Source organism: Bacillus rossius, chromosome 15 (genome assembly GCF_032445375.1).
Source record: "Bacillus rossius redtenbacheri isolate Brsri chromosome 15, Brsri_v3, whole genome shotgun sequence".
In the NCBI taxonomy this organism is placed as follows: Eukaryota; Metazoa; Arthropoda; class Insecta; order Phasmatodea; family Bacillidae; genus Bacillus; species Bacillus rossius.
In genome coordinates, this window is record NC_086342.1 from 22,299,647 (window position 1) to 22,324,594 (window position 24,948).

The 24,948-nt window shown below is 41.4% G+C and overlaps 4 protein-coding genes across 4 annotated transcripts in view; 3 read left to right on the plus strand and 1 right to left on the minus strand.

Annotated features, from left to right (window-relative positions):
- Positions 1-24,948, minus strand: part of LOC134539434 (serine protease HTRA2, mitochondrial) — a 220,226-nt gene that overhangs the window by 121,018 nt on the left and 74,260 nt on the right. The gene's annotated exons all lie outside the window — the stretch shown is intronic.
- LOC134539435 (cuticle protein 19.8-like) lies at positions 1,076-3,533 on the plus strand. The gene is made up of 2 exons (XM_063381471.1): positions 1,076-1,124; positions 1,820-3,533. Exons 1-2 carry the CDS (start codon positions 1,113-1,115, stop codon positions 2,894-2,896), a joined length of 1,089 nt encoding a protein of 362 aa, XP_063237541.1. The 5' UTR covers positions 1,076-1,112; the 3' UTR covers positions 2,897-3,533.
- LOC134539509 (pupal cuticle protein G1A-like) lies at positions 8,917-11,348 on the plus strand. Its single transcript, XM_063381592.1, has 2 exons — positions 8,917-8,964; positions 9,656-11,348. The coding sequence occupies exons 1-2, from the start codon at positions 8,953-8,955 to the stop codon at positions 10,715-10,717; spliced, it is 1,074 nt and encodes a 357-aa protein (XP_063237662.1). The 5' UTR covers positions 8,917-8,952; the 3' UTR covers positions 10,718-11,348.
- Positions 21,244-23,195, plus strand: LOC134539345 (cuticle protein 19.8-like). Its single transcript, XM_063381294.1, has 2 exons — positions 21,244-21,293; positions 21,787-23,195. Exons 1-2 carry the CDS (start codon positions 21,282-21,284, stop codon positions 22,846-22,848), a joined length of 1,074 nt encoding a protein of 357 aa, XP_063237364.1. The 5' UTR covers positions 21,244-21,281; the 3' UTR covers positions 22,849-23,195.

Below are 24,948 nucleotides of genomic sequence, written 5' to 3' on the forward strand. Positions count from 1 at the left end.
TTGGTAGAGGTCCGGGTTACGGAAGACTAAGTGCGTCTCGGGCCCGAAGCCTCTACGCCCAATCATGCTGAGTTTCAGCCATGCAGAGAAGGATAGCATGCATCGTGTGCTTTGTTCGGGGATTGGCCCGCCATTGCAGCAATCGATGCCATGAATCACTCCCCCATCTTAGATATAGACTGTAACTAGTTAAGTAGGGCCAAGGTGAAAACTGCATAGACACAGGGGAAACCCTGGGCTCGTTCATGCGGGGTTAAATAATTGCAAGCATTAAGCAAGCAGGTCCGGTACAGGACAAGAAGGATTGTCCAGGAAGAAGAGTCGGTCAGGCGCGGAAAGTTCCAACCATGCTGGGGTCGGGAGCTTGGATCTTGCGGTCTGCATTGGTTTTTCTGCACGCCTGGATTGGTACCAGTGGCGCATGCTCCCCCGGCGGTGAGCGACTTCATTCGTCCGTCCTACGGCTGTCAGTCAGCGGTGTTGAGCGCAGATTAAGGCCCCCGTCTGTCCGGGCACACACACGGTGCGCAGAGCTCCAGGAAAAACAACGCGATTTAAAAAAAACCAGTGGGAGTCAGTTTACGAATAGCATATAAGAATTCCCTTGGGGGGGGGGGGGGGGGGGGGGGGCCCGAAAAGTACTTCTGACTTCGGATTATATTTTTAAAATTAAATTTTAAAACGGTTAAAAATTGCTAAAAGGCTTGTTTTCAGAGTGATTTTTTAGGCGTAAAACAAACGATTCAGATTCTTGAAAGCACTCGAGGGACTTGCATTACACCTTTACCCTCATTTCAACGTTATAGATGTTACGGTCACCGGTCGAATTTCCCAGTTGTCCCCTGGTCGACGAGAAGACAGCGCGCCAGCTCAGAGGCGATGTCCCACTGCTGGAAGCGGAGCTCGCGGAAGAACCGAGTTCATTGTCCCCGGGCCGGACCCCCGTCGCCACCTCACCGCGGGGTGGGGGGGGGGGGGGTCCGCCTGCCCCCAAGGCCACGGCTCTCTCCCGGAGACCCCCTTCGGGCCCGCTGAGGGTATATAAGGGCGGGCGGGGCCCACGGTCGGTCACAGTCGCTCCTCTCTGGTCCCTGGTGGAAGCTGCCGTCGACATGAACTCTCTGGTGAGTGTGGCCCGGTACCAGCTCAGCAGCCAAGGTCGTCCAAAGACTAAAGGGCCTGCCCGGGCGTACAGAGCTTCGGAAAAAAACCCACTCTATATTAAAAAACTGCTCTGGACATCCAAGTGTACCATACTTTATTAATTTTAAGCTCGTTAATGACTTCTTTCAGAAAGAGGAGGCGTGGAAATTGCCCCTCCCACTCTTCACAGACCACGCCCCTTGAAAGATGGTACAAACAAATGAGATTTGAGGTCAAAGTTCTTCACTCAACATGGATCTATGTAGAACGTTATTTTATTCAAAGAATTTAATTTTCTTGAACTAAACCACTTTACAACGTAGTTTTAAAGGGCTCATAAATCATTAGCAAATACCATTGGGTCGGTAATTTATCTAAAGTTACAAATGATTAATCAACACACCTAATAATATTAACATTAAAATTATTTAATAAAATATTATCATAATATTAATTAAACATAATGTAAAAAGCATGTAGAGAATATACCTGTCTTTGTCAAATTGTAAAAAAAAAAAGTAGCAAAAATTATCCTTAACAATAGCAAATATATGTACCTATAGTATTAAATTAAATCGATTAATATACTTTGATTTTATTATTATTTTAACTTATAATGGGAAAGAAAACAATGAAAATATTTCATAATGTGACTAACCACCTGCGAAATCTGCAGATCTTCGCCTCCTGCCTGCTGGCCCTGGCGGCCGCCGAGCCCGGCTACCTGGGCGGAGCGCACCTCGCCTACAACGCCCTCCCAGTGGCCGCCGCTGTCTCCAGCCAGTACCACGCCCAGGACGAGCTGGGCCAGTACAGCTACGGCTACTCCGGAGACACCTCCGCCAAGCACGAGACCCGCACCCTGGACGGCATCACCCAAGGCGGCTACTCCTACCTGGACGCCCACGGCCTGGTGCAGAGCGCCAGCTACGTGTCGGACCCCGTGAATGGTTTCCGCGTGGCCGCCACCAACCTGCCCGTGGGACCGTCTGCCCCCGCCCCGGCCGTCGTGGCTCCCTACGCCGCCGTTCACGCCGCCCCCTACACCGCCGTTCACGCCGCCCCCTACGCTGCCGTTCACGCCGCCCCCTACGCCGCCCTGGCTGGCGCTCCGCTGCCCGTCGCCGACACCCCTGAGGTGTACGCCGCCAAGGTCGCCCACTTCCAGGCCCACGCCGAGGCCAAGGGCCACCTCCTGGGCCGCAAGAAGCGCAGCCCTGGCTACCTGGGCGCCGCCGGACACGGCATTTACGCCGCCCCCGCTGCGGTCGTCGCCGCCCCCGCCCGTAGCTTCGCCTACTCCACCGTCGCTGCCCATGCCGTCCCCGCCGTGGCCACCTACGCCGCCGCCGCCCCCGCATACGCTGCTGCTCCCGCTGTCCTCGCGGCTCCTGCTCGTAGCTTCGGCTACTCCACCGTGGCCGCCCACGCCGTGCCTGCTGTAGCCGCCTATGCCGCCGCTCCTGCCGCTATCTCTACTTATGCTGCCGCCGCCCCCCTGGCCGCCCATGGCATCGCCGCCCCCGTGGCGGTCGCCGGCTCCAGCCAGTACCGCGCCCAGGACGAGCTGGGCCAGTACAGCTACGGCTACGCCGACGGCAACTCCGTGAAGCATGAGAGCCGCACCTTCGACGGCACCACCCACGGCGCCTACTCCTACGTCGACGGCCACGGTCTGGTGCAGAGCGTCAAGTACCACGCCGACGCCCTCGGCTTCCGCGCCGTGGGCACCAACTTCCCCGTGGCCCACTAAATCGACAACTATATGTATACTGTAACTTCTGGAGATTCTTTACTTCTAAATCAGAGTTTAATTTAACAACTTGCTAGTCAATTTAGCTAAACAAATTTCACCAAAAGGTTTGCACCACGAGGGGTTTAAATCTCCAGCAGCATTAGTAAATAATTCATTTCACATTTATAAAGCAATATACCCTTACCTTTACGAGGCTTAACTCCAGAAGATGTGATATTGTCGGCAGTGCCATTATACCAATACCGAGAGAGCGATACGTTTATGGTATTTGTTAATCAGCTGGGCAAATGTCTCTCACTGAGACAGTGCCAGAGCTATTACAAATTTAATTATTACTGGTATAAGTTTTAGAGTAGAAGTCCTTCAAATTCTTCAGTATTACATTTAGAAACTGTCCTATATTTCCTCCAGAGTATATTAACTTATTTTCGCCCTCCTATGGTTGTTCTGTACATAGCATAATTATAGCTAAATATTTTCAAAGCAATAAAAGATCAATTGTTTCTATTTACTTATATTAGCAATCTATTATTAATTTTTGCTTTGTCTATTTTTGCATTAAGATATTGTGTGTACATATACATATAAAAATGACTGTCGTTTGTAATATTTTAAATAAAATATGCATATTTTAGTATCTATTTTTTACTCTTCCCATTTTGATTCCTATACATTAATGAAATCATGACAAAATTTATTTGAATTTTGTCAACTGGTATTTACATGATTGACTAACATATTGATAAAATTATTTTTAGTTTATATTCTCATTAAATCATTATTTTCATCCAGGTACATTTTTGAAAGAATAATGACATATATTACATAAGTCGTAGGCTTTTGTGCAGAGAAAAATTTTTCTGTACTCTACAACATTTTAATTTGCCAAGAAATATATTGGAATACTACAAGAAATATATTGTAACTTTGTACAACACAATGCTATGATTATTTTTATATATACGTAACGTTTTTGAGATAATACTGAGTATTTCTTACGAATGTTCTCACATAATTTTATATTTTAATTGAAGTTTCATTCAAACATATAATTTTTTAAAACCATGGTAAAATATAATTGAATATTCAATAATTTGAATTGTTTATTCTGCTTATTAATGTGCGCAGTTTATACTGGAAAGCTATTCAGGGAACGATTTACATAACTTTAACTATCTGAGGTACTGGGACAACACAAAGCATAAATGCCCGGGTAATAATACGAACCCAGTATTACTGCGGACACAAAATTGTAGTGATACAGCTGATTTCATATAAAAATATAAATTTGCAAATATCTGTAATTTTACACTAATATTTCTATTCCATTTGCAAAGTCTTTTACTACTTCTAGTCTTGTGGATTGATGCCACTTCCGTAGAAATAATGTGGTGCCCTAAGGTCTTCAGTTGTTAATTTCTCTTCAAGATGGCTACAACAAAGCATGCCGAAACCTCGGGCTCGACATAATTTCCACGTACTTGGATTGAACCCAATATACTAATATTTATAATTGGGACAAACAAAATTGCATATTAATTCTTTTGATGTGCACTTAAACACCTTAGCAGTCGGTATATGGCAATAGGTAGGAGTAATTTCGTGGATGGAACGGAATTTGATTGGAACGGTAATGTGTAAGCACGGTGCTGCCATCTGTGGAAGTCTCAGAACTCTTGAAAATATGACGGATCCCCGGGAATCAACCGTATATATTGCTTTAGTGAACATGGCAGAATTCACACCACACATAAGTATTAAAAAAAACTTTATACTAGTGTAACTCTCCTTTCATACTTAATGTTATAATTTTTAGTCATACAAAGAAATGAGAACTTAAAAAAATATGTTAAAATACTGGAATTACAATTCTGACAATCCTTAGTTACCCTTGAATGGTAGAGATAGCACAACGTTCATCATACTGTAGACACATACAAATTGTTAGCCTACATACATTCGACGCCATGTTGGATGAAAGACTTTCATGATGAATATTTACTGCTGAATCTGAAATGTTAAATCAGTTCAATAAGGTTACGTTTTTTTTAGGAAATTTTTACAGACTGATTTCTGTTGTTTACACAAAAGTAAATAATGTCTGCGTGAAAAATATACTAATCGCTAAATATTCTCTTTTCAAGTACCTACCAAAATTTCTCGACGCGAATAACAAACTTACTTCATGTGTCCGCCGCTAGAATTCGCTGCATGAATCGCAAACGTTGCTTGCCACCATCACCCGCAGATGGCAGCACGAAACAAACATAAATTTGAAACTATTAGAAACGGCTCCGATAAAAGCGAAAAAAGATTTTAAAAAATCCTAAACCCCGGCTTTGTAACTGATTTTCGAGAAGGTATTTTATTAAATTACTGCTCAACTTGTTATAATTCATTGATCATTTAATAATATAAAGTTTCTGCACATATTATAAGTTATACTTCTATGGCATTACTAAAATATTAACAGGAACTGTTATAAAACACATATTATAACACTCATTATATCTATATAACACTATGTATATAGTATACTTGTTTTTGTACAAACGACTGAAATCAGTCTGTAAATAATTATTAAAAACAAACGTTTACCTAATTGAGCTTATTTAACATTAAGATTGTATAATATTATATTTAAATGCTATTACAAAACATAAAAAAAATATTCAATGACAGGACTTGAACCATGTCTTTTGAAGTTAACAAAAACGCACTCTTCAGCTGTACTACAAAACTCTTTGACATATTTCATGGAGAATATGTATTATGATAATTGAAAAACCAGATTTCTTACATATTTTAAAACTTGAGATTTCCATTTACTTTGACTATTTTAGTTTAATGTTACAAAGTTGTAGTTTCAATGTCATAAAGTTTCAATTGGCACACCAATACGTTTGGTATGTACCCTAATGTTTACAAAAATGACTATATAATGTTTTATATTGCTTCACGCGGGACCACCAGGTTTGTGTCACATTTCCGTTCATCGATTTGTTCCATTTTCACGAAATTACTCTTACCAAATGCCGTACACCGAGAGCTGTTTACACATCAAAAAACTTCATGGAATTTAACCTCCTATCTACTTTCCCAGCACTTCTCTTTGCGACCCTGTAACGGCGTATACACAGTTAAAAATTTTCATCTTAAATTTATGTGGAATGCTGGTTACAAAGTATCCAGGGATCTTAGTGAATTTATCGTCACCATCGTATATTTTCGGGTTCTAAGTTCATTTACTTTGAACACGAATCCACAAGAATTATCTTAATGAATAGCAAATAATTCAAAACCTAGTTAAGAATACGGCAAAAAAAAAAAACAATCAAATTTTATGAAAATTAAGATCTTATAAATATATATATATTTCGAATAATATTTTATGGTTTTCATATCATTGTAGTCATAATAAAAATCACCATTATCAGCTACGGTCAAATTAAATACAACACTTATACAAACTTTTGTATTTTTTTTAGGATGCATCTTAACTTAAAATAGAAGTTTGTATAGACAGTGAGGTCCTCAATCAAACCTTGTGTCAAAATCGTCATTCCGTTTTCTCCTTGTCATGGCACCCAAAGTTTAAAATGGTGTGATCTTTTATATATTCTTCCCCCCCCCCCCAACATTTTTATACATCCTTCCCCCCAACATTTTTATATATACTTCCCCCAACATTTTTATGCATCCTTCCCCCCAAAACATTTTTATATATCCTTCCCCCCAACATTTTTATATATACTTCCCCCAACATTTTTATGCATCCTTCCCCCCAAAACATTTTTATATATCCTTCCCCCCAACATTTTTAAATATCCTTCCCCCCAACATTTTTATACATCCTTCGCCCCATCATTTTTATATATCCTTCACCCCAACATATTTATATATTTTTTCTTAACAAAACTAAAACTAAGTGTATTTGTTTAAGAGGGGTCTGGGTTACGGAAGACTCTAAGTGCATCCTAGGCCAAAGCCTTTTGCGCCTTATCATGCTGGGTTTCGGCCATGCAGGGAAAGGTAGCATGCATCATGCGCTTTGTTCGGGGATTATCCAGCCATGGCAGCAATGGTGCCCTATCTTAAATCCAGACTACAGGTAGTTAAGTTGGGTCAAAATAAAACCTGCACAGACACAAGGAAAATACCCAGGCCTCTTTCATGGGGGTTAAATAACTGCAAGCATTTATCAGGCAGGTTCGGTACAGGACAAGAAAGATTGTCCAGGAAGAAGAGTCGGTCAGGGGCAGAAAGATCCAATCATGCCAGGGTCGGGAGCTTGGACCTTGCGGTTGGCATTGGTGTTTCTGCACGCTTGGATTGGTACCAGTGGCGCATGCGCCCCCCATTGGTGAGCGACTTCATTCGTCACCCAACGGTTGCCAGTAAGCGGTGTTGAGCGCAGATTAAGGCCCCCGTCTACCCGGGAAAACAAACGGTGCGCAGAGCTCCAGGTAAAACAACGCGATTTAAAACTACTCAGTATATCCCAGTGGGGTCAGTTTACGAAAAAAACATTTAAGAATTCACCGAGGGCCGAAAAATACTTTTGATTTCTGATTACGTTTTTAAACTGAACTTTTAAAAGAGTTAAAAATGGTTAAAAGGCGTGTTTTCAGAGTAAGTTTTAATGCTTAAAACAACCGGTACAGATTCTTGAAAGCACTCGAGGGACTTGCATTACACATTTACCTTCACTTCTATGCCTTATAATGTTACGATCACCGTTATAATTTCATAGTTGTCGCATGGTCGACGAAGAAGACCTGTGCGCCAATTCACAGTCTCGCGCTTAGAGGCGACACCTCACTAGAAGCACCAGCGAGCGTCGAGCTTGTCATCCCGCCTCACTAACACAGATACACTCCGACTTAACGGGCCCCTCAAATAATACTTATTGTAAGTTAAATGAAGTTAGATAATCGCGAACTGGCTCATCGGGTCTCACTCCTGAAGAGATAGAGAGGCGGGCAGTGTGTCGCCAGTAAAAGGCATTGAAAAACCCTAGCTCAAGCATCTACGTTCCAGGAGCTGCGAGTTAATTAATTTAAAAATTCCAAGCCCTTAGTTGTTTGCATCGGGTCACACTCGGGAAAGGCCAGAGATGCAGGTGAACCTGTCGCCAGGAGGCAGTTAGTCGGTTAGAGAAATTACCCAGTAATTTTCCACCGTGGAGCTCTAAGCCTCAATTTCTACGCATTTGTGAGCTATGCTGTTGTACGAGCTTAAGAATAGCTTTATCTATGTTTATGAACTGCCAGCACACTTGTTTTAGGTGTGCTTAAATATTTATTGTCAATTAGCTAATGCCTAGCATGCATTGCAATGTCTCAATAAATTATTTTTGTAATTTTTTTTGGAGTAGGTACACATATACAAAGCACCTTCCTATATATATATATATATATATATATATATATATATATATATATATATATATATAATTCTCTATCCCTATATCTAACTCTCATTGAATATCCCTTTCTATCTCTTTACATACGTACACATCTCTTTCTCTATCTCTCTATATGTATCTATCTCAACTACGTACCTTTATCTATACATCTCTATATATCTCTAATATGCCACTTTATAGGAATAAATTTGAAAAAAAAAAGAATTTAACAATCTATATTTTTATATATCTTTTTACTTGTCACAGGTTTGACATACGCATATAAAAACACGCGCGTATTCGATTGCAACGTTGTGTCAACATTTCAAAGGAAATGGCGTAGAACTTTCGGGGTATTAAGATTCTTACCTAACCAACACGTACAATACATTCAGCAGCGCTGGAAGCGGAGCTCGCGGAAGTACCGAGTTCATTGTCCCCGGGCCGGACCCCGTCACGCCCTCGTCTCGATGGGGGGGGGGGGGGGACCTAAACGCGCCCCAGAGGGTCGGTCCGCCTGCCCCCAAGGCCGCGGCTCTATCCCGGAGACCCCCTTCGGGCCCGCTGAGGGTATATAAGCGGCGGGCGGGCCCCACGGTCGGTCACAGTCGCTCCTCTCTGGTCCCTGGTGGAAGCTGCCGTCGACATGAACTCTCTGGTGAGTGTGGCCCGGTACCAGCTCAGCAGCCAAGGTCGTCCAAAGACTAAAGGGCCTGCCCGGGCGTACAGAGCTTCGGAAAAAAACCCACTCTATATTAAAAAACTGCTCTGGACATCCAAGTGTACCATACTTTATTAATTTTAAGCTCGTTAATGACTTCTTTCAGAAAGAGGAGGCGTGGAAATTGCCCCTCCCACTCTTCACAGACCACGCCCCTTGAAAGATGGTACAAACAAATGAGATTTGAGGTCAAAGTTCTTCACTCAACATGGATCTATGTAGAACGTTATTTTATTCAAAGAATTTAATTTTCTTGAACTAAACCACTTTACAACGTAGTTTTAAAGGGCTCATAAATCATTAGCAAATACCATTGGGTCGGTAATTTATCTAAAGTTACATATGATTAATCAACACACCTAATAATATTAACATTAAAAATATTTAATAAAATATTATTATAATATTAATTAAACATAATGTAAAAAGCATGTAGAGAATATACCTGTCTTTGTCAAATTGTAAAAAATATAAGTAGCAAAAATTATCCTTAACAATAGCAAATAGATGTATAGTATTAAATTAAATCGATTAATATACTTTGATTTTATTATTATTTTAACTTATAATGGGAAAGAAAACAATGAAAATATTTCATAATGTGACTAACCACCTGCGAAATCTGTAGATCTTCGCCTCCTGCCTGCTGGCCCTGGCGGCCGCCGAGCCCGGCTACCTGGGCGGAGCGCACCTCGCCTACAACGCCCTCCCAGTGGCCGCCGCTGTCTCCAGCCAGTACCACGCCCAGGACGAGCTGGGCCAGTACAGCTACGGCTACTCCGGAGACACCTCCGCCAAGCACGAGACCCGCACCCTGGACGGCATCACCCAAGGCGGCTACTCCTACCTGGACGCCAACGGCCTGGTGCAGAGCGCCAGCTACGTGTCGGACCCCGTGAATGGTTTCCGCGTAGCCGCCACCAACCTGCCCGTGGGACCGTCTGCCCCCGCCCCGGCCGTCGTGGCTCCCTACGCCGCCGTTCACGCCGCCCCCTACACCGCCGTTCACGCCGCCCCCTACGCTGCCGTTCACGCCGCCCCCTACGCCGCCCTGGCTGGCGCTCCGCTGCCCGTCGCCGACACCCCTGAGGTGTACGCCGCCAAGGTCGCCCACTTCCAGGCCCACGCCGAGGCCAAGGGCCACCTCCTGGGCCGCAAGAAGCGCAGCCCTGGCTACCTGGGCGCCGCCGGACACGGCATTTACGCCGCCCCCGCTGCGGTCGTCGCCGCCCCCGCCCGTAGCTTCGCCTACTCCACCGTCGCTGCCCATGCCGTCCCCGCCGTGGCCACCTACGCCGCCGCCGCCCCCGCATACGCTGCTGCTCCCGCTGTCCTCGCGGCTCCTGCTCGTAGCTTCGGCTACTCCACCGTGGCCGCCCACGCCGTGCCTGCTGTAGCCGCCTATGCCGCCGCTCCTGCCGCTATCTCTACTTATGCTGCTGCCGCCCCCCTGGCCGCCCACGGCATCGCCGCCGGCTCCAGCCAGTACCGCGCCCAGGACGAGCTGGGCCAGTACAGCTACGGCTACGCCGACGGCAACTCCGTGAAGCATGAGAGCCGCGCCTTCGACGGCACCACCCACGGCGCCTACTCCTACGTCGACGGCCACGGTCTGGTGCAGAGCGTCAAGTACCACGCCGACGCCCTTGGCTTCCGCGCCGTGGGCACCAACTTCCCCGTGGCCCACTAAATCGACAACTATATGTATACTGTAACTTCTGGAGATTCTTAATTTCTAAATCAGAGTTAAATTTAACAACTTGCTAGTCAATTTAGCTAAACAAATTTCACCAAAATGTTTTCACGAAGAGGGGTTTAAATCTCCAGCAGCATTAGTAAATAATTCATTTCACATTTATAAAGCAATATACCCTTGCCTTTACGAGGCTAAATTCCAGAAGATGTGATATTGTCGGCAGTGCCATTATACCAATACCGAGAGAGCGATACGTTTATGGTGTTTGTTAATCAGCTGGGCAAATGTCTCTCATTGAGACAGTGCCAGAGCTATTACAAATGTAATTATTACTGGTATAAGTTTTAGAGTAGAAGTCCTTCAAATTCTTCAGTATTACATTTAGAAACTGTCCTATATTTTCTCCAGAGTATATTAACTTATTTTCGCCCTCCTATGGTTGTGCTATACATAGCATATTTATAGCTAAATATTTTCAAAGCAATGCATGATCAATTGTTTCTATTTACTACTTATATTAGCAATTATCAATTTTTGCTTTGACTATTTTGAATTAAGATATTGTGTGTACATATACATTTAAAATGACTGTTTGTAATATTTTAAATAAATATTCATATTTTAGTATCTAGTTTTTCCTTTTCCCATTTTGACTCCTACAAATTAATGAAATTATCACATAATTTATTTGAATTTGTTCAACTGTTATTTACATCATTGACTAACATATTGTTAAATCAATTTTTAGTTTATTTTCTCATTAAAACATTATTTAATCCAGTTACCCATTTTAAAGAATAATGACTAATATAAGGTCGTAGGCTTTTGTGTACTCTTACAAAAGTTTCATTTACCAAGAAATGTTTTATAATAATACAAGAAAGATATTGTAACTTTGTACAACACATGGCTATGATTATTTTTACATTATAGGTAATATGTTTTTGGAGATAATACTGAGTATTTCTTACGAATGTTTTCACATAATTTTATATTTTAATTGATGTTTCATTCAAACATATATTTTTTTAAACTATGGAAAAGATAATTGAATATTTATTAATTTGACTTTTTTTATTATGCTTATTAATGTGCGAAGTTAATTCTGGAAAACAATTCAGGGAACGATACACAAATACCTTTAACCATTGGTGGTTCTGGGACAACACAAAGCATAAATGTCCCGTTAAGAATCCGAACCCAGTATTACTGCGGACACAAAATTGTAGTGATACACCTGTTTTCATCTGAATGTACAAATGTACAAATATCTGTAATCATACATTAATATTTCTATTTCATTTGCAAAGTCTTTTACTACTTCTAGTCTTCTGGGTTGATGCCACTTCCGTAGAAATGATGGGGTGCCCGAAGGTCTTCAGTTGTTAGTTTCTTTTCAAGATGGCTACAACATAGCTTGCTGAAACCCTGGGCTCGATATCATTCCCACGGACGTAACCCAAATACCAAGATTTATAATTGTGACAAAAAATTGTATATTAAATCTTTTGATCTGTACGTAAACATCTTAGCTGTCGGTATACGGCAGTTGGTAGGAGTAATTTCGTGAATGGAACGGAAGTCGATTGGAACGGTAATGTGTAAGCACGGTGCTGCCATCTGTGGAAGTCTCAGAAATCTCGAAAAGATGACGGACCCGCGGGAATCATCCGTATATATTGCTTTCGTGAACATGGCATGATTTAAAAAATAAGTATACAAAATCAAATTTGTATTAATGCAACTATCCTTTAATTCTTAATGTTATAATGTTAAGTCATACAAATAAATGATGACACCTTAAACTAAAATATGTTAAAATGCTGGAATTTCAATCTTAAATACCCTTAATTAACTTTTAAATGTAGAGATAGCTAGCGTTCATCATACTGTAGAGACACATCACATTGTTAGCCTACATACATTCGACTTCATGTTGAATAAAATAATTTCATGATGAATTTTTACTGTAAAATCTTAAATGTTGAATCATTTCAATAAGGTTAAAGTTTGTTTGTAGGAAGTATTTTACAGACTGATTTCTGTCGTTCGAACAAAAGCAAATAATGTCGTGCGTGACAAATATACTGATCACTAAATATTCACTTTTCAAGTAGGCACATAACAAAATTTCTCGATGCGTATCACACACTTTCTGCGTCCAGAATTGCCATGACAACGAGAAAGCGGAATGACTTTTTTTATCACTATGTTTGATTGAGGATCTCACTGTCTATACAATCTTATATTTTAACTTAATATGCATCATGAAAAAAATTACTTCTGTATAATTATTATATCTAATTTGACCTTAGCTGATAATGGTGATATTTATTATGACCACAATGATTTGAATACCATAATTTTTATAATTTTTAATCGAATATTATATATTTTAAGAAAATAATCAATTTGCATAAATTAAAAAAAATGAAATTTTTTCTGTATATATTAATTACGGTCACATAAATCCCTTTCTAAGTTACATATGTAGGCCTACTAAAAATTATTCCAGTGTCTAAAATAGTTAAAGAACAGAAAACGTGTAAGAAAAAGTGACTAATACTGTAACAAGAACAATGACCAAAGGTTTTTGTTAAAGTTAACTCAACAGCTTATTTGCATAGCACAGTAAAGTATCTAGTTGTGAAGCCAATTATTTTTCTTCAAAAATTTCCCTTTTTAATTTTAATGAATTTACAGTGGGATATATATTCTTGAAAATAATGTCTTCTTGCTTTTGAATATCCTTAGATTTATTTAAGAAGCATTAGGTTTCATAAAAGTGAAGCCATAAAACTGTATGAGGTTAAAATAATTTTTGAAATAAGCATTCGCTTAGTGACGCAGAAAATAAAAAAATTAGGAAAATAGCATATTTTTTTAAAAGCAAAACTACTCTACAGGATGGTAGAGAAAGTTGATATGATGACTCATCAGAGAGCGTGAAAAGTACAGTGTGTCCCATTTCAGGTCATGATTTTATATTTATATTAATCACAGATCAACTGTTAGACTTTTTCAATTGTTTAACTTTCACTATGAAAAATATATACAACGCATAATTTTTGCATAATTAGCTGCCAGAGTTACATTTTTTATGTTTTTGGTTTATACAAGTAAGGAGAATTTAATTTATTGCAGAACTGAAACTTTTTAGGTTTAACTGCAATGATACTGGCTACTTCGTGATATGGTTTGCATTTATATCACAAAAACTCATTTCATGTTGCTTGGCTGTCAAAATCGTAACAAATTTGAGAATTTTGAAATGCCAGAAAAAATTAATTAATATTTTCTTAAAGAAATTGAAACCATTTCTTGAAGTAGCCAGTGGCAATGCAGTTAAACCTTAACAGTTTTAGTTCTGCAATAAATTAAATACTCCTTATTTGTACAACCCAAAAACGTTAAAAATGTAACTTTGGCAGCTAATTATGCAAAAAGTATGCGCTGTATATATTTTTCATTTCGTGAAAGTTAAACAACTCAATAAATTTACAAGTTTATCTGTAATAACTGAGAGTATGAAATCTTGACCTAAAATGGGAGGCACCCCCTTAAGTAGTGACTAGAGTAAGATGAGAATGGAAAATAGCGAATGAAATAGAAAGTCAGATAGCTGAAATACTCTTTGCAAGATTTTCATCACCATGTTTTTGTTATGGTTGAAAATTTAACAGTATGAAATTAGATTTTGTACTTTATTACTGAGTCAAGTGAAGTATTAAATTTATTTTAGTTTAATTTTTTATTAACGTGTAACGCACATTATCGTCACTCACAAATTATTATTATTTTTTTAAGCAGTGGACGTAAGAAGTAAGTAATTGAAGTCTGCTTTCAGCTGGACGAGTTAACTGTACCGTATAGTTCGTTAGCAATATAAAACACGAAATAATCACGCTCGAGAAGTGCGGAAAAGACTCGGCTGTTGAGATGATAACACGTTACCGCAGCTTACGTCCTTACGTCACGGTGGCTGGCTGAGCTCTAAGTGCCCTCCTGTTCGAGCCTGATTACAGGACTGCGGAACTGCGAGGTTGTTGCAAGGTATATACTCTGCTCGCCTATCCGGAGACAAGGTCTGCTCACGTCTCGACCTGCGGTTCCCCGCAAATTAGCCCGTTTACAACTGCACGAACGTTGCATTGTTACTTCATCATTTTGTTTCGTTTGTCTGAACTGACCACTACACTGTAATAATTATTGTAACTGAAACAGAAATATTCATGTAAAATTACAGATATTTCAAAATTTGCACATTTACACCACAAAAATAAAATGTTAGCAGCAATACTGGGTTACAATTACTACCCGGGCATTTATACTTTGAGTTGCCCCAGTACCTCCAAAAGTTAAAGTTATTTGTAAACCGTTCCCTGAATATTTTTCCGGTATTAACTGCGCACATTAATACGCACAATAAAACAAAATAAAGTACAATTAGTGAATATTCGATTATCTTATCCATGGTTTATATATTGATGCTTAAAATATAATTTAATTCCCTAATTTTCGTAAGAAATACTCACTACTGTCACTGCCATTTTTTTTTACAAAGATACAATATTTTCTTGTAGTATTGAAAATGTTGCAAAATATTTCTTAACAGTTGGTTTTCGATGGAATCTTTTGTAAAATTAGAGATTTTTTTTCTTTGTAATGAAATGTACAATGCGAATAAATCGCAGAGTTGTTGAAAAAAAGGTTTGGTTATGTCCAGTTTCTGAAATATGAGGTTTTGTAATAACTAAGGTGAAGACAACGATTTGTGTGTTCAGAAGACGTCAGGAAGTGCAAAGCATGTTTGTAATCTTATGTTTTAGACACAGCAAAATATCGACAAGTACAATTTTGTATTATTTTTGACATTCACCTGATTCTTGAGAAGCACTTCAGACCGTAAGTTGTATAGGGGGTTTCAACTTGTTTCCTTAAGATGAAATTGCAGCTGAACGTTTTTCGGGCGAATTCAGTCTCCCCTCTGTACATGTCGCAACCACTATGCTGCCTTCTGTGGCAAATGGCGTGCGCCAAAGTTCACAAAGACAAAAGAAAACTTTAAACTATTAATAGGGGCCGGAAAAATTCCCGGATTCAATGACCTCTAGGATAGCCTCCATTATCCTCTGCACTTCTCAAGTAAACACGCGTGTTAATTGGTTAATAAATTGTGAGTCGTCTCCACTGGGTAGCTTGTGATTCGACGCTTCTATGGTCGATAGTCTCTCACTGGCCCAGAGAGCTCCAGTTAAACCGCGAGACAATAGCAGAACCAGCAGAATTATACACATGTTTGAATTTCAGCCTATCAGGAAATGAATCCGCGAATTTTTCCGGTCTCTAACTATTAACTTTTTAGTGAATTTTAACAATATGGGTAGTATTAAAAAAAATACTTGTCAAAATCAGGTCCAAAAACAGGGTTTAGTATTTTCTCAGATATTTTACTCTTTCATCGGAGCCATCTCATTATAAAGTTATAAATTTCTGTCTGCTAAACAATAATTGATTGAACAGTCCGACGTAGCTGCTTCGGCAGCAAATTATAGCAGAGGGTGCGGAAATTATTTGTGATTCTCGTCCAGAAATGTAGTTGAAAACATAATTTGAGTATATTTATCACGCTAGACATTAATTTAAAGAATATTACGTTAAATTTCGTATCCTAGTTTCATGTTATAAGTATATTTGCAAAATGAGAATACGTGAATTTGCTCCTTACCGAGGTTAGCTGTTACACATCACTGGCGATTTCTTAAATACACATTCATATTTTTTTTTAAATGTTAAAAAGCGTTGATCAGTTGGTTAGTTTTCGTTAGTTGAACACATTTGGTGCATTCAAGATCACCTATAGAATTAGTGAGCCATTTTTCCCTCCCGAGCGCAAAATAAAACTGAATTTGGCTTATAAGAACCCCAGTTTTTTTGCTCAGATATTATAAATATTCACTTGACGTAAGTTTTTGGACATACGCCATTGCTTAGCAATGGCGTATGTCCAAAAACTTACATTAAGTCATGCACTCCCATTGCACAAATCTTTCGAAGATAATTATAAATATTGATACATGCATTTTTAACGTACCAAATTATATTAATATTTGGTAACTTCTCTTCACTGAACAGGGAAACCAAGCACCTTTTCACCCAGCCACAAACAAAAAAATGTATTACAAAAAATCTAAGCTGACCAAATGAACCAACGTGAACCAAGTGCAGACTTACTATACAGTATGAGTCTGAATTCGACCGACTAACTTTGGCTGCAAGTACATCACGACAAAATAAGTTGAAAATCTCTATCACACTTATGATCTAAAGCGCTTCCCAACAAAATAAGCTGAACATCTCTATCAGACTTAAGGTCTAAAGTGCATCCCAACATCTTTGAATTTGGGACTGAACAACATTTTTTTATCGTAAGCAAAATAGGCTACAAAGTACTTAAGATGGATTACTGAGCTTCTGAATTATGTTTAGTCGAAAGAATTTCTACAAAAACTTCAAATTTTGTAGCTACAAAAAATTTATTTCATTGAAATAATTAGGGTATTAACAAGTCACCAAATATGTGGAAAATAAAGGTGTAAGCCCCCAATTATTTAAATGAAATAATTTTGCTACAGCTACCAAATTTGCGGTGTTTGTAGAATATAATTCAATGATTAATACGCTGAATGTTATAATACAATAATTTCCTTATTTTTTTTTTTAAATTACAAATTCTCTTCAGCCACAAATACAAATCATGTCGTATAGTTTCCCTATTTTTTTTGCATTAAAATTATCATCAGCCCCAACTTCAGACCATAAGTAGTATAGAGGTTTCTAACTTACTGTATTATGATGAACATGCATCAAAAGTTTGTCGGCTAAATTCAGACGCAATATGTAGAGCCTATATGTTTTAAGATGTTAACCTTTTTCCAAGGATAAAAAAGAAACCAACAAATTCTTGTAGTTCGTCACTTTTCCGGCTGCCACCCCTCCTTCATCAGTGTTCATGTAGCTGATTGCATTTACAGAGTTGCCAAATGTCTTCCTTTCCAGTTCGGTACATAATAGGAAGTCTTGTATGGAAGCTCCATGCTTGCCCACCTAATTAAAGTGCCGACAGTGAAAGTGCATTATTAGAGCATCCTGCTAATAACGACATGCCAGGCTAGTTATTTGCAGGCTATTGGCATAACAAGAAAATATTTATTAATTATCACGCACGGTGAGAGAGCCACATTAATTCAGACGGAAACAAAAAAAAATTACAGTTGTCTAACAAATGTAACCATGCTATAACCAATTTTCCTTTGCAACTTGCAAATGCAGTACATGACCCCGACAAAGAAGTAATTTAATTACTTTTGTTTGAATTTTTTTATTACAAGCTGTTATTCTTTGACAGTTTCAAGTACCACGATCTAAAGCATTACGTTCCTATATAAAAACCCACTGCTCTTAATATGTTATGTTTCAGATGATCGCCTTTAAGTTAAATTCATCCATAATAGATTTTCACAATAAAAAATAAATATTTTTAAGTAACGTCAAATTCAAAGGCATGTGTGACCAGGTATGTGGTGTGCGAAGCTTCAGGAAAAACAACGCGATTCGATAACTGCTCAAGCTATCAGAGAGTAGACTGTTTACGGAAAGCATTTTAAGAATACGCTGAAGGGCTGATGAGTATTTCTGCTTCCATTTTTCGTTTTTTTAACTTATTTTTATAAGAGTGTAAAAGGCGAGAACTTGAGTTTTCATAAAAATATTTAAGCATTAAGGGGCCCACCTCGTCAGAGTGTATGTGTGTTAGTGAGGCGGGATGATAAGCGCGACGTTCGCTGGTGTTTCTAGCGTGGTATAGCCTCTAAGCGCAAGACTCTGAACTGGCGCGCAGACCTCTCGTCGTCACAGGATAACTGTGAGATTTGAGCGGTGACCGTAACTTTATATGGCGGAGAAATGAAGATAAATGTGTAATGCAAGTCCCTTAAGTGTTTTCAAGAATCTGTACCAGTTTTTTTACGCCTAAAAATTACGCTGAAAACATGCGTTTTAGCCATTTTAACTCTTCTAAAAATACAATTAAAAAACTTAACCCTAATTCAAAAGAACTTTTCGGTCCTCGGCGAACTCTTAAATGCAATTTTGTAAGCAGACCCAACTCGGATATCTTCAGTAGTTTTGAAATCGTGTTGTTTTTCCTGAAGCTCTGCGCACCGTCTGTGTGACCGGGTAGGGAGCCCTTAAACACTTAGATATAGATTATTAAAAGCACTCAAAGGGACTTGCATTATGGTCTCACACTCAGTTGACGTGTGCACGACGAGAAGACTTCGTGCCAGTCCAAAGTTTTGCGCTTAGAAGCGATATTGCGTTTCAATTTATTATCATCCCGCCTAACTAACAAAAATACACTATGGGCTCGGCGGGCCCCTTAACATTAGAATTTCAATTTAATTTAATGCAGCTTTTTGGACATACGCCATTGCAGTTTTTCACTGTTTGTCATGGAAAAATTCCGAAGATAAAAAAAAATAAAGATAAAAATTTACAGAAAACAAGACCGAATCAGCTGATGTCGGACAAACGGAACCAACGATGAAACAAAACAAGCATATGGACAACACAATGACGACAGCACGGACAAAAAATGTTCAACATACAAATTTCATACAGCACAAGAATTCTTTTGAAGGAACTTAGTCACGGAAAAATTAATACAACAACACAGATGGAACACAATGGGTTAAAAAAAGAGATAGATTAAATGCAGGCTGACAACTAACTCGGACAACGCAGCAAACACACAACCACAGCGATGAAGATAAACATGTACTATGTACAGCACAACGGCGATAGCACTGACGAACACGGAAGATTTCCATTGGAGAGCAGTTGAATTTCAGGTTGAATGAGCACCAGCTGGCAGAAAGAAAGAAAGAAAGAAAGAAGCACTTGGACCCCTCATAGCATAAGCCTTCCTGGGTATTCTATATCCCTTTAATTTCGGGTTTCTTATTTCGTGGTATTTCATACCATCAAGAACAGGGTATTTTTCTTTGGTAACCCGGCGCCGGAGCACGGGTGCAGGTAACGGATCAAGCCGTTACACGCAATCGGAAATTGGCTAACCAGACAGTTGGCCGAGTCCCAAGCCCTTAAACTCATCACTACTGGCGCCGCATCCCAACCTCTCCTAGCTCACCAGGGCTAGCAAACCGGACCAGCTGGCGGAGCAGGAACTCAGAACCGAGCCCCGGACAGGCGTCAGCCTACGACGCGTTGGAAAACGCCGTGGCACCGGACAAGTCAAGGATGTCGGCCGCCGTCCGTCCTTCCTCCCCGCCTTGAGAACGCACAGCCGCTCGCCGATACGATCGGGCCGCTGACCCAACCTGCCTTTCTCCCGTCGTCGTCGTCGTCGACGACGCGCGCGGGTGGCAGTGCCTCGGGGTGGGTCCCGCCTCTCAAGGTCGCGGCTCTCCCGGAGAAAGAGAGAGACCCCCAACCTCTAGGGGGGGCTCCGACCCCACCAGGGAGGGGCGCCCGTGACGGTATATAAGCGACGGGCCGGACCCACATCGGCCACCGATGTGCCCTGGATGCGAAGTGTAGACGAACTGCGGGCTGGAACTTGCGGAGCTGTGGACTGCCGCGCGCGCAATGGAACTGAACAGCATCGGAATTCTGAAGGAAGAGATGGCGGCGCCTTCAAGTTGGGGCCCTGTTGGAGCCAGTGGTAGCCTGGGCGGCGCGACCTTCAACCGACCCGGGAATTTGGGGGGCAAGAGGGTCCGACTCGCAAGATACTTCATTCGCCTGAACGACTTACCCCCACCCTGGCTTGAAAGGTCGTTGGCTGTTGACTGGAAGAAGGAAGATGAAGATGGCGCAATGTCAGGCTGCCTTTCGCTCCGAGAGCCAGCAGTTCGAGCCGGTTTACTGGCTCGTCTGCCCACTTCTGTCTTAACTGTGGCTGCCTGGGCAGCTGTGGCTGGGCTGACGTGAAGTCGCCCGCCCCTGGGGGCGCATGCGCCCCTGGCTAATAATAACCCAGGAGCTCCCAACTTTAAATGCGGGCCGCAAGGCCCAAGCACCCAACTCCACCAAGGTTGATTTTCAGCCCCTCCAACTCTTCTTACCTGGACCCTTCTTCCTCTTGTCCAGTAGTTACCTGCTTGCTTAATGCATGTTAATTGATCCCCGCATGAACCGGCCCAGGGTTTTCCCTGTGTCTATGCAGGTTTTACCTGGGTCACACTTAGCTAGCTTTTAAGCTAGGCGACCAATGGGGCGTCAGTCATGGCGCCAATCGCAGCCATGGCTGGCCAATAAACCCCAATAAGCACATGATGCACGCGCCCTTGTCCTGCATGGTTAAAAACCCGCATGGTAGAGTGTATAGGCTTCGGCCTGAGACACACTTAGGTCCTCCCCTAACCTGGACCCTCCCCTACACACTTAGAATTAACTTAGGCTAGGAAAAAAAAAAAAAAAAAATCACATCGGCCACAGTCGCTCCTCTGGTCTCCGGCGGAACTCCTCACACAGCATGAACACTCTGGTGAGCGGCAACACCTGGCGCCAGGCTGAGGCTCAAAACACCAGCTGGATGACGCCTGCGTTTCTCAGATTGAACCAAATTGGTTTCACGTGAAACATGGATGGGATAAACTTAATATTTAATGAACAAACAGTGCCTTATTTATGCTAAGCCTGTTTTCAACAAACACTATTCGAAAATAGAAATTAGCATTTTAAAAATTATAACAAATTTAGAGAACAGTTAAAATTAAAGACGAATTAACATTTAATACATATGATAATTTATAAATTAATATAACCATATATATTAATTTAATTTTTAACATAAAAGGCACTAATGTCCATTAAGTTAAATAATGCAAATGCAGATATTACTTATTAAAAATTAAAAATTTAAAGCGAATATATGAAACGAATTTCATTGTGTATTAACTTTTTTTGCTCACAATGAAATAAAAACAATGAATATAAATCCATTTCAAGGGTAGAATAATTTTTAATTTTGTCCACAGATCTTCGCCTCCTGCCTGCTGGCCCTGGCGGCCGCCGAGCCCGGATACCTGGGCGGAGCGCACCTCGCCTACAACGCCCTCCCAGTGGCCGCCGCTGTCTCCAGCCAGTACCACGCCCAGGACGAGCTGGGCCAGTACAGCTACGGCTACTCCGGAGACACCTCCGCCAAGCACGAGACCCGCACCCTGGACGGCATCACCCAAGGCGGCTACTCCTACCTGGACGCCCACGGCCTGGTGCAGAGCGCCAGCTACGTGTCGGACCCCGTGAATGGTTTCCGCGTGGCCGCCACCAACCTGCCCGTGGGACCGTCTGCCCCCGCCCCGGCCGTCGTGGCTCCCTACGCCGCCGTTCACGCCGCCCCCTACACCGCCGTTCACGCCGCCCCCTACGCTGCCGTTCACGCCGCCCCCTACGCCGCCCTGGCTGGCGCTCCGCTGCCCGTCGCCGACACCCCTGAGGTGTACGCCGCCAAGGTCGCCCACTTCCAGGCCCACGCCGAGGCCAAGGGCCACCTCCTGGGCCGCAAGAAGCGCAGCCCTGGCTACCTGGGCGCCGCCGGACACGGCATTTACGCCGCCCCCGCTGCGGTCGTCGCCGCCCCCGCCCGTAGCTTCGCCTACTCCACCGTCGCTGCCCATGCCGTCCCCGCCGTGGCCACCTACGCCGCCGCCGCCCCCGCATACGCTGCTGCTCCCGCTGTCCTCGCGGCTCCTGCTCGTAGCTTCGGCTACTCCACCGTGGCCGCCCACGGCGTGCCTGCTGTAGCCGCCTATGCCGCCGCTCCTGCCGCTATCTCTACTTATGCTGCCGCCGCCCCCCTGGCCGCCCCCGTGGCGGTCGCCGGCTCCAGCCAGTACCGCGCCCAGGACGAGCTGGGACAGTACAGCTACGGCTACGCCGACGGCAACTCCGTGAAGCACGAGAGCCGCGCCTTCGACGGCACCACCCACGGCGCCTACTCCTACGTCGACGGCCACGGTCTGGTGCAGAGCGTCAAGTACCACGCCGACGCCCTCGGCTTCCGCGCCGTGGGCACCAACTTCCCCGTGGCCCACTAAACCAATTTGCGCGCGATCATGTGGTATCTCCGTTACCATAGCATAGCGTCTTTACATTTTGCAATTCCTACAGGTTTACTGAGTACTATATTATTGTAAATATCAGATGTGTTCATGTGTAATTGTGGTGATGAAGCTGAGACCAAGCGTTCTGAACTGTCAAATTTGTTAATTAGCTGGGCAATTATCCTGATCTTTAGGGACAGTGCCAGAGCTATTGCAAATATTATTTCTGCTAGTTTTAAAGCAGACAATATTTAAGTAACCTTTTTATCACCCAAGAATTGGTAAAATGTAATTGAAAATTGTTATCTCACAAACTGTAAATAAACTCTTCTTATTCAAAATACATTTGTTGTTTTACTAATGGATTTTTTTTCTATATTATGGCTGTATCAACTACCATTTTTTATATTTACATCATGTGATATTATTTACGATATTTTCTCAACTTACACATGTTCTAATTTTGAAGAAAAAACAAGTTAATAAATTCGGCTCGTTTAAATTATGAATATGCTCTTTCATAGAGCATCCGTCACCTTTAGAAACAAGCTACGAATTATTTGATCAATATTTTATTATTTAATCCATATTAAACACATAACTACAGTTTATGCACACATACTCAACCATTTGCCTTAGCTAGTTCAATAAATATTTTAATGATAGATTTTCTAGCTTTGGTATAAATTGTCGATTGTCACTTGTCGTGGTGACAGCTCAAAAATTGTGTTTTCAAACAGGCAGGTTATTTAAAACCATGAAAATAGGGTCTACCTTAGTGTAAGAGACGAAAATTCCAAAACAATTAAATTTAAGAAATAGTTTGAAGTCATAAAAGCATTAATTTTTCTTTTAAATACATTGGTATTTGAATCTGAATGAATAATTCCTACTAAAAGAAAATAACATGCTTTAAACAGACTCTCAATTATTCTTTCATTTCAGATTAAATCAGACTGCCTACATTTTCTCTCACTGTTTACATTTTTTCTATTTTAAATCCATTTTGATTTCTTGTTTTAAATTCAGTCTTTTGGATACTCTATGATGATTCCTTTTATCTTCATAAAAAAAATGTATTTCCATGAACGCATTAGATTTAATCGTCCATAACCCTAATCCCTTTTATACACGATATTTTTTTACAAAAAATAAGCGTATCATATACGTAAATTGTTAGAATATTTCGGGATGGAGTTCTTCATTGAAATAAAAATTAAAATAAAACTTTATATTAATTTATTACTTGTTCAACCATTCAAAACACATTTAACTATATTAATTTACAGCATTAAATGATCCAAATAATTAATGAACTGTCCTAAACCCTACATTATCAGCATGAATGTCGTTAAAACGTCTGTAAACAGTTCGTCACAGGAGCACAGAGCTCAACTGGTTCTCTTGTTCGTCTTCACACGCGACACTCTATATCACAACTTAACACTATAGCTACCCGAATCTCGAAAAAATAAACGTATTTACTATATGCAAAAATAACCATAGCCACGTGTCACAATATCTTTCTTGTAGTATTACAAAACTATTTCTTGGCAACAGGTTTTTAAAAGGTATCTTTTGTAAAAGTACACGGATGGCTCGCGAAGGCTTCACTCACCCTCTTCACCTCACTTCACTCTTTTGTCGCTCCGAGGATTCGTCGGTTATGTCTTACGTCTGCAAGGGACATGTGCAGCACGACAAGACTTTGGGAAATTGGCAGCAGATTAAGCCGAGGAAACAGTGGCGGAGTTTGTAAGCAAGCGAACGAAGGATGTCGCAGTTTGTTGCTACAGGGCGCTCTGCTGGAAACGAGTAAACGTTTCGTTTGAGGCAGTTGTTTGAATAAGGTAGGCAGACGTAAGGTGCAAGCAGTTACGACAAGATTAACACAGGACACGTGAAAGAATGAACAGAGACTTGTGTTCAGTGCTATACTGAACACGGGCGTCCTGCAAAAGGTTATTCACGTTGGACTGGTTGGAGACTGTGGAGCTGAGTTCTACTAGCTGTCGCAGAGATCGCCGAGCGAGTCGGCAGCAGAGGCGCAGCTCGAGTGTCTGGAGGCGGGCGCTAGGTGTACTGCAGGAACGA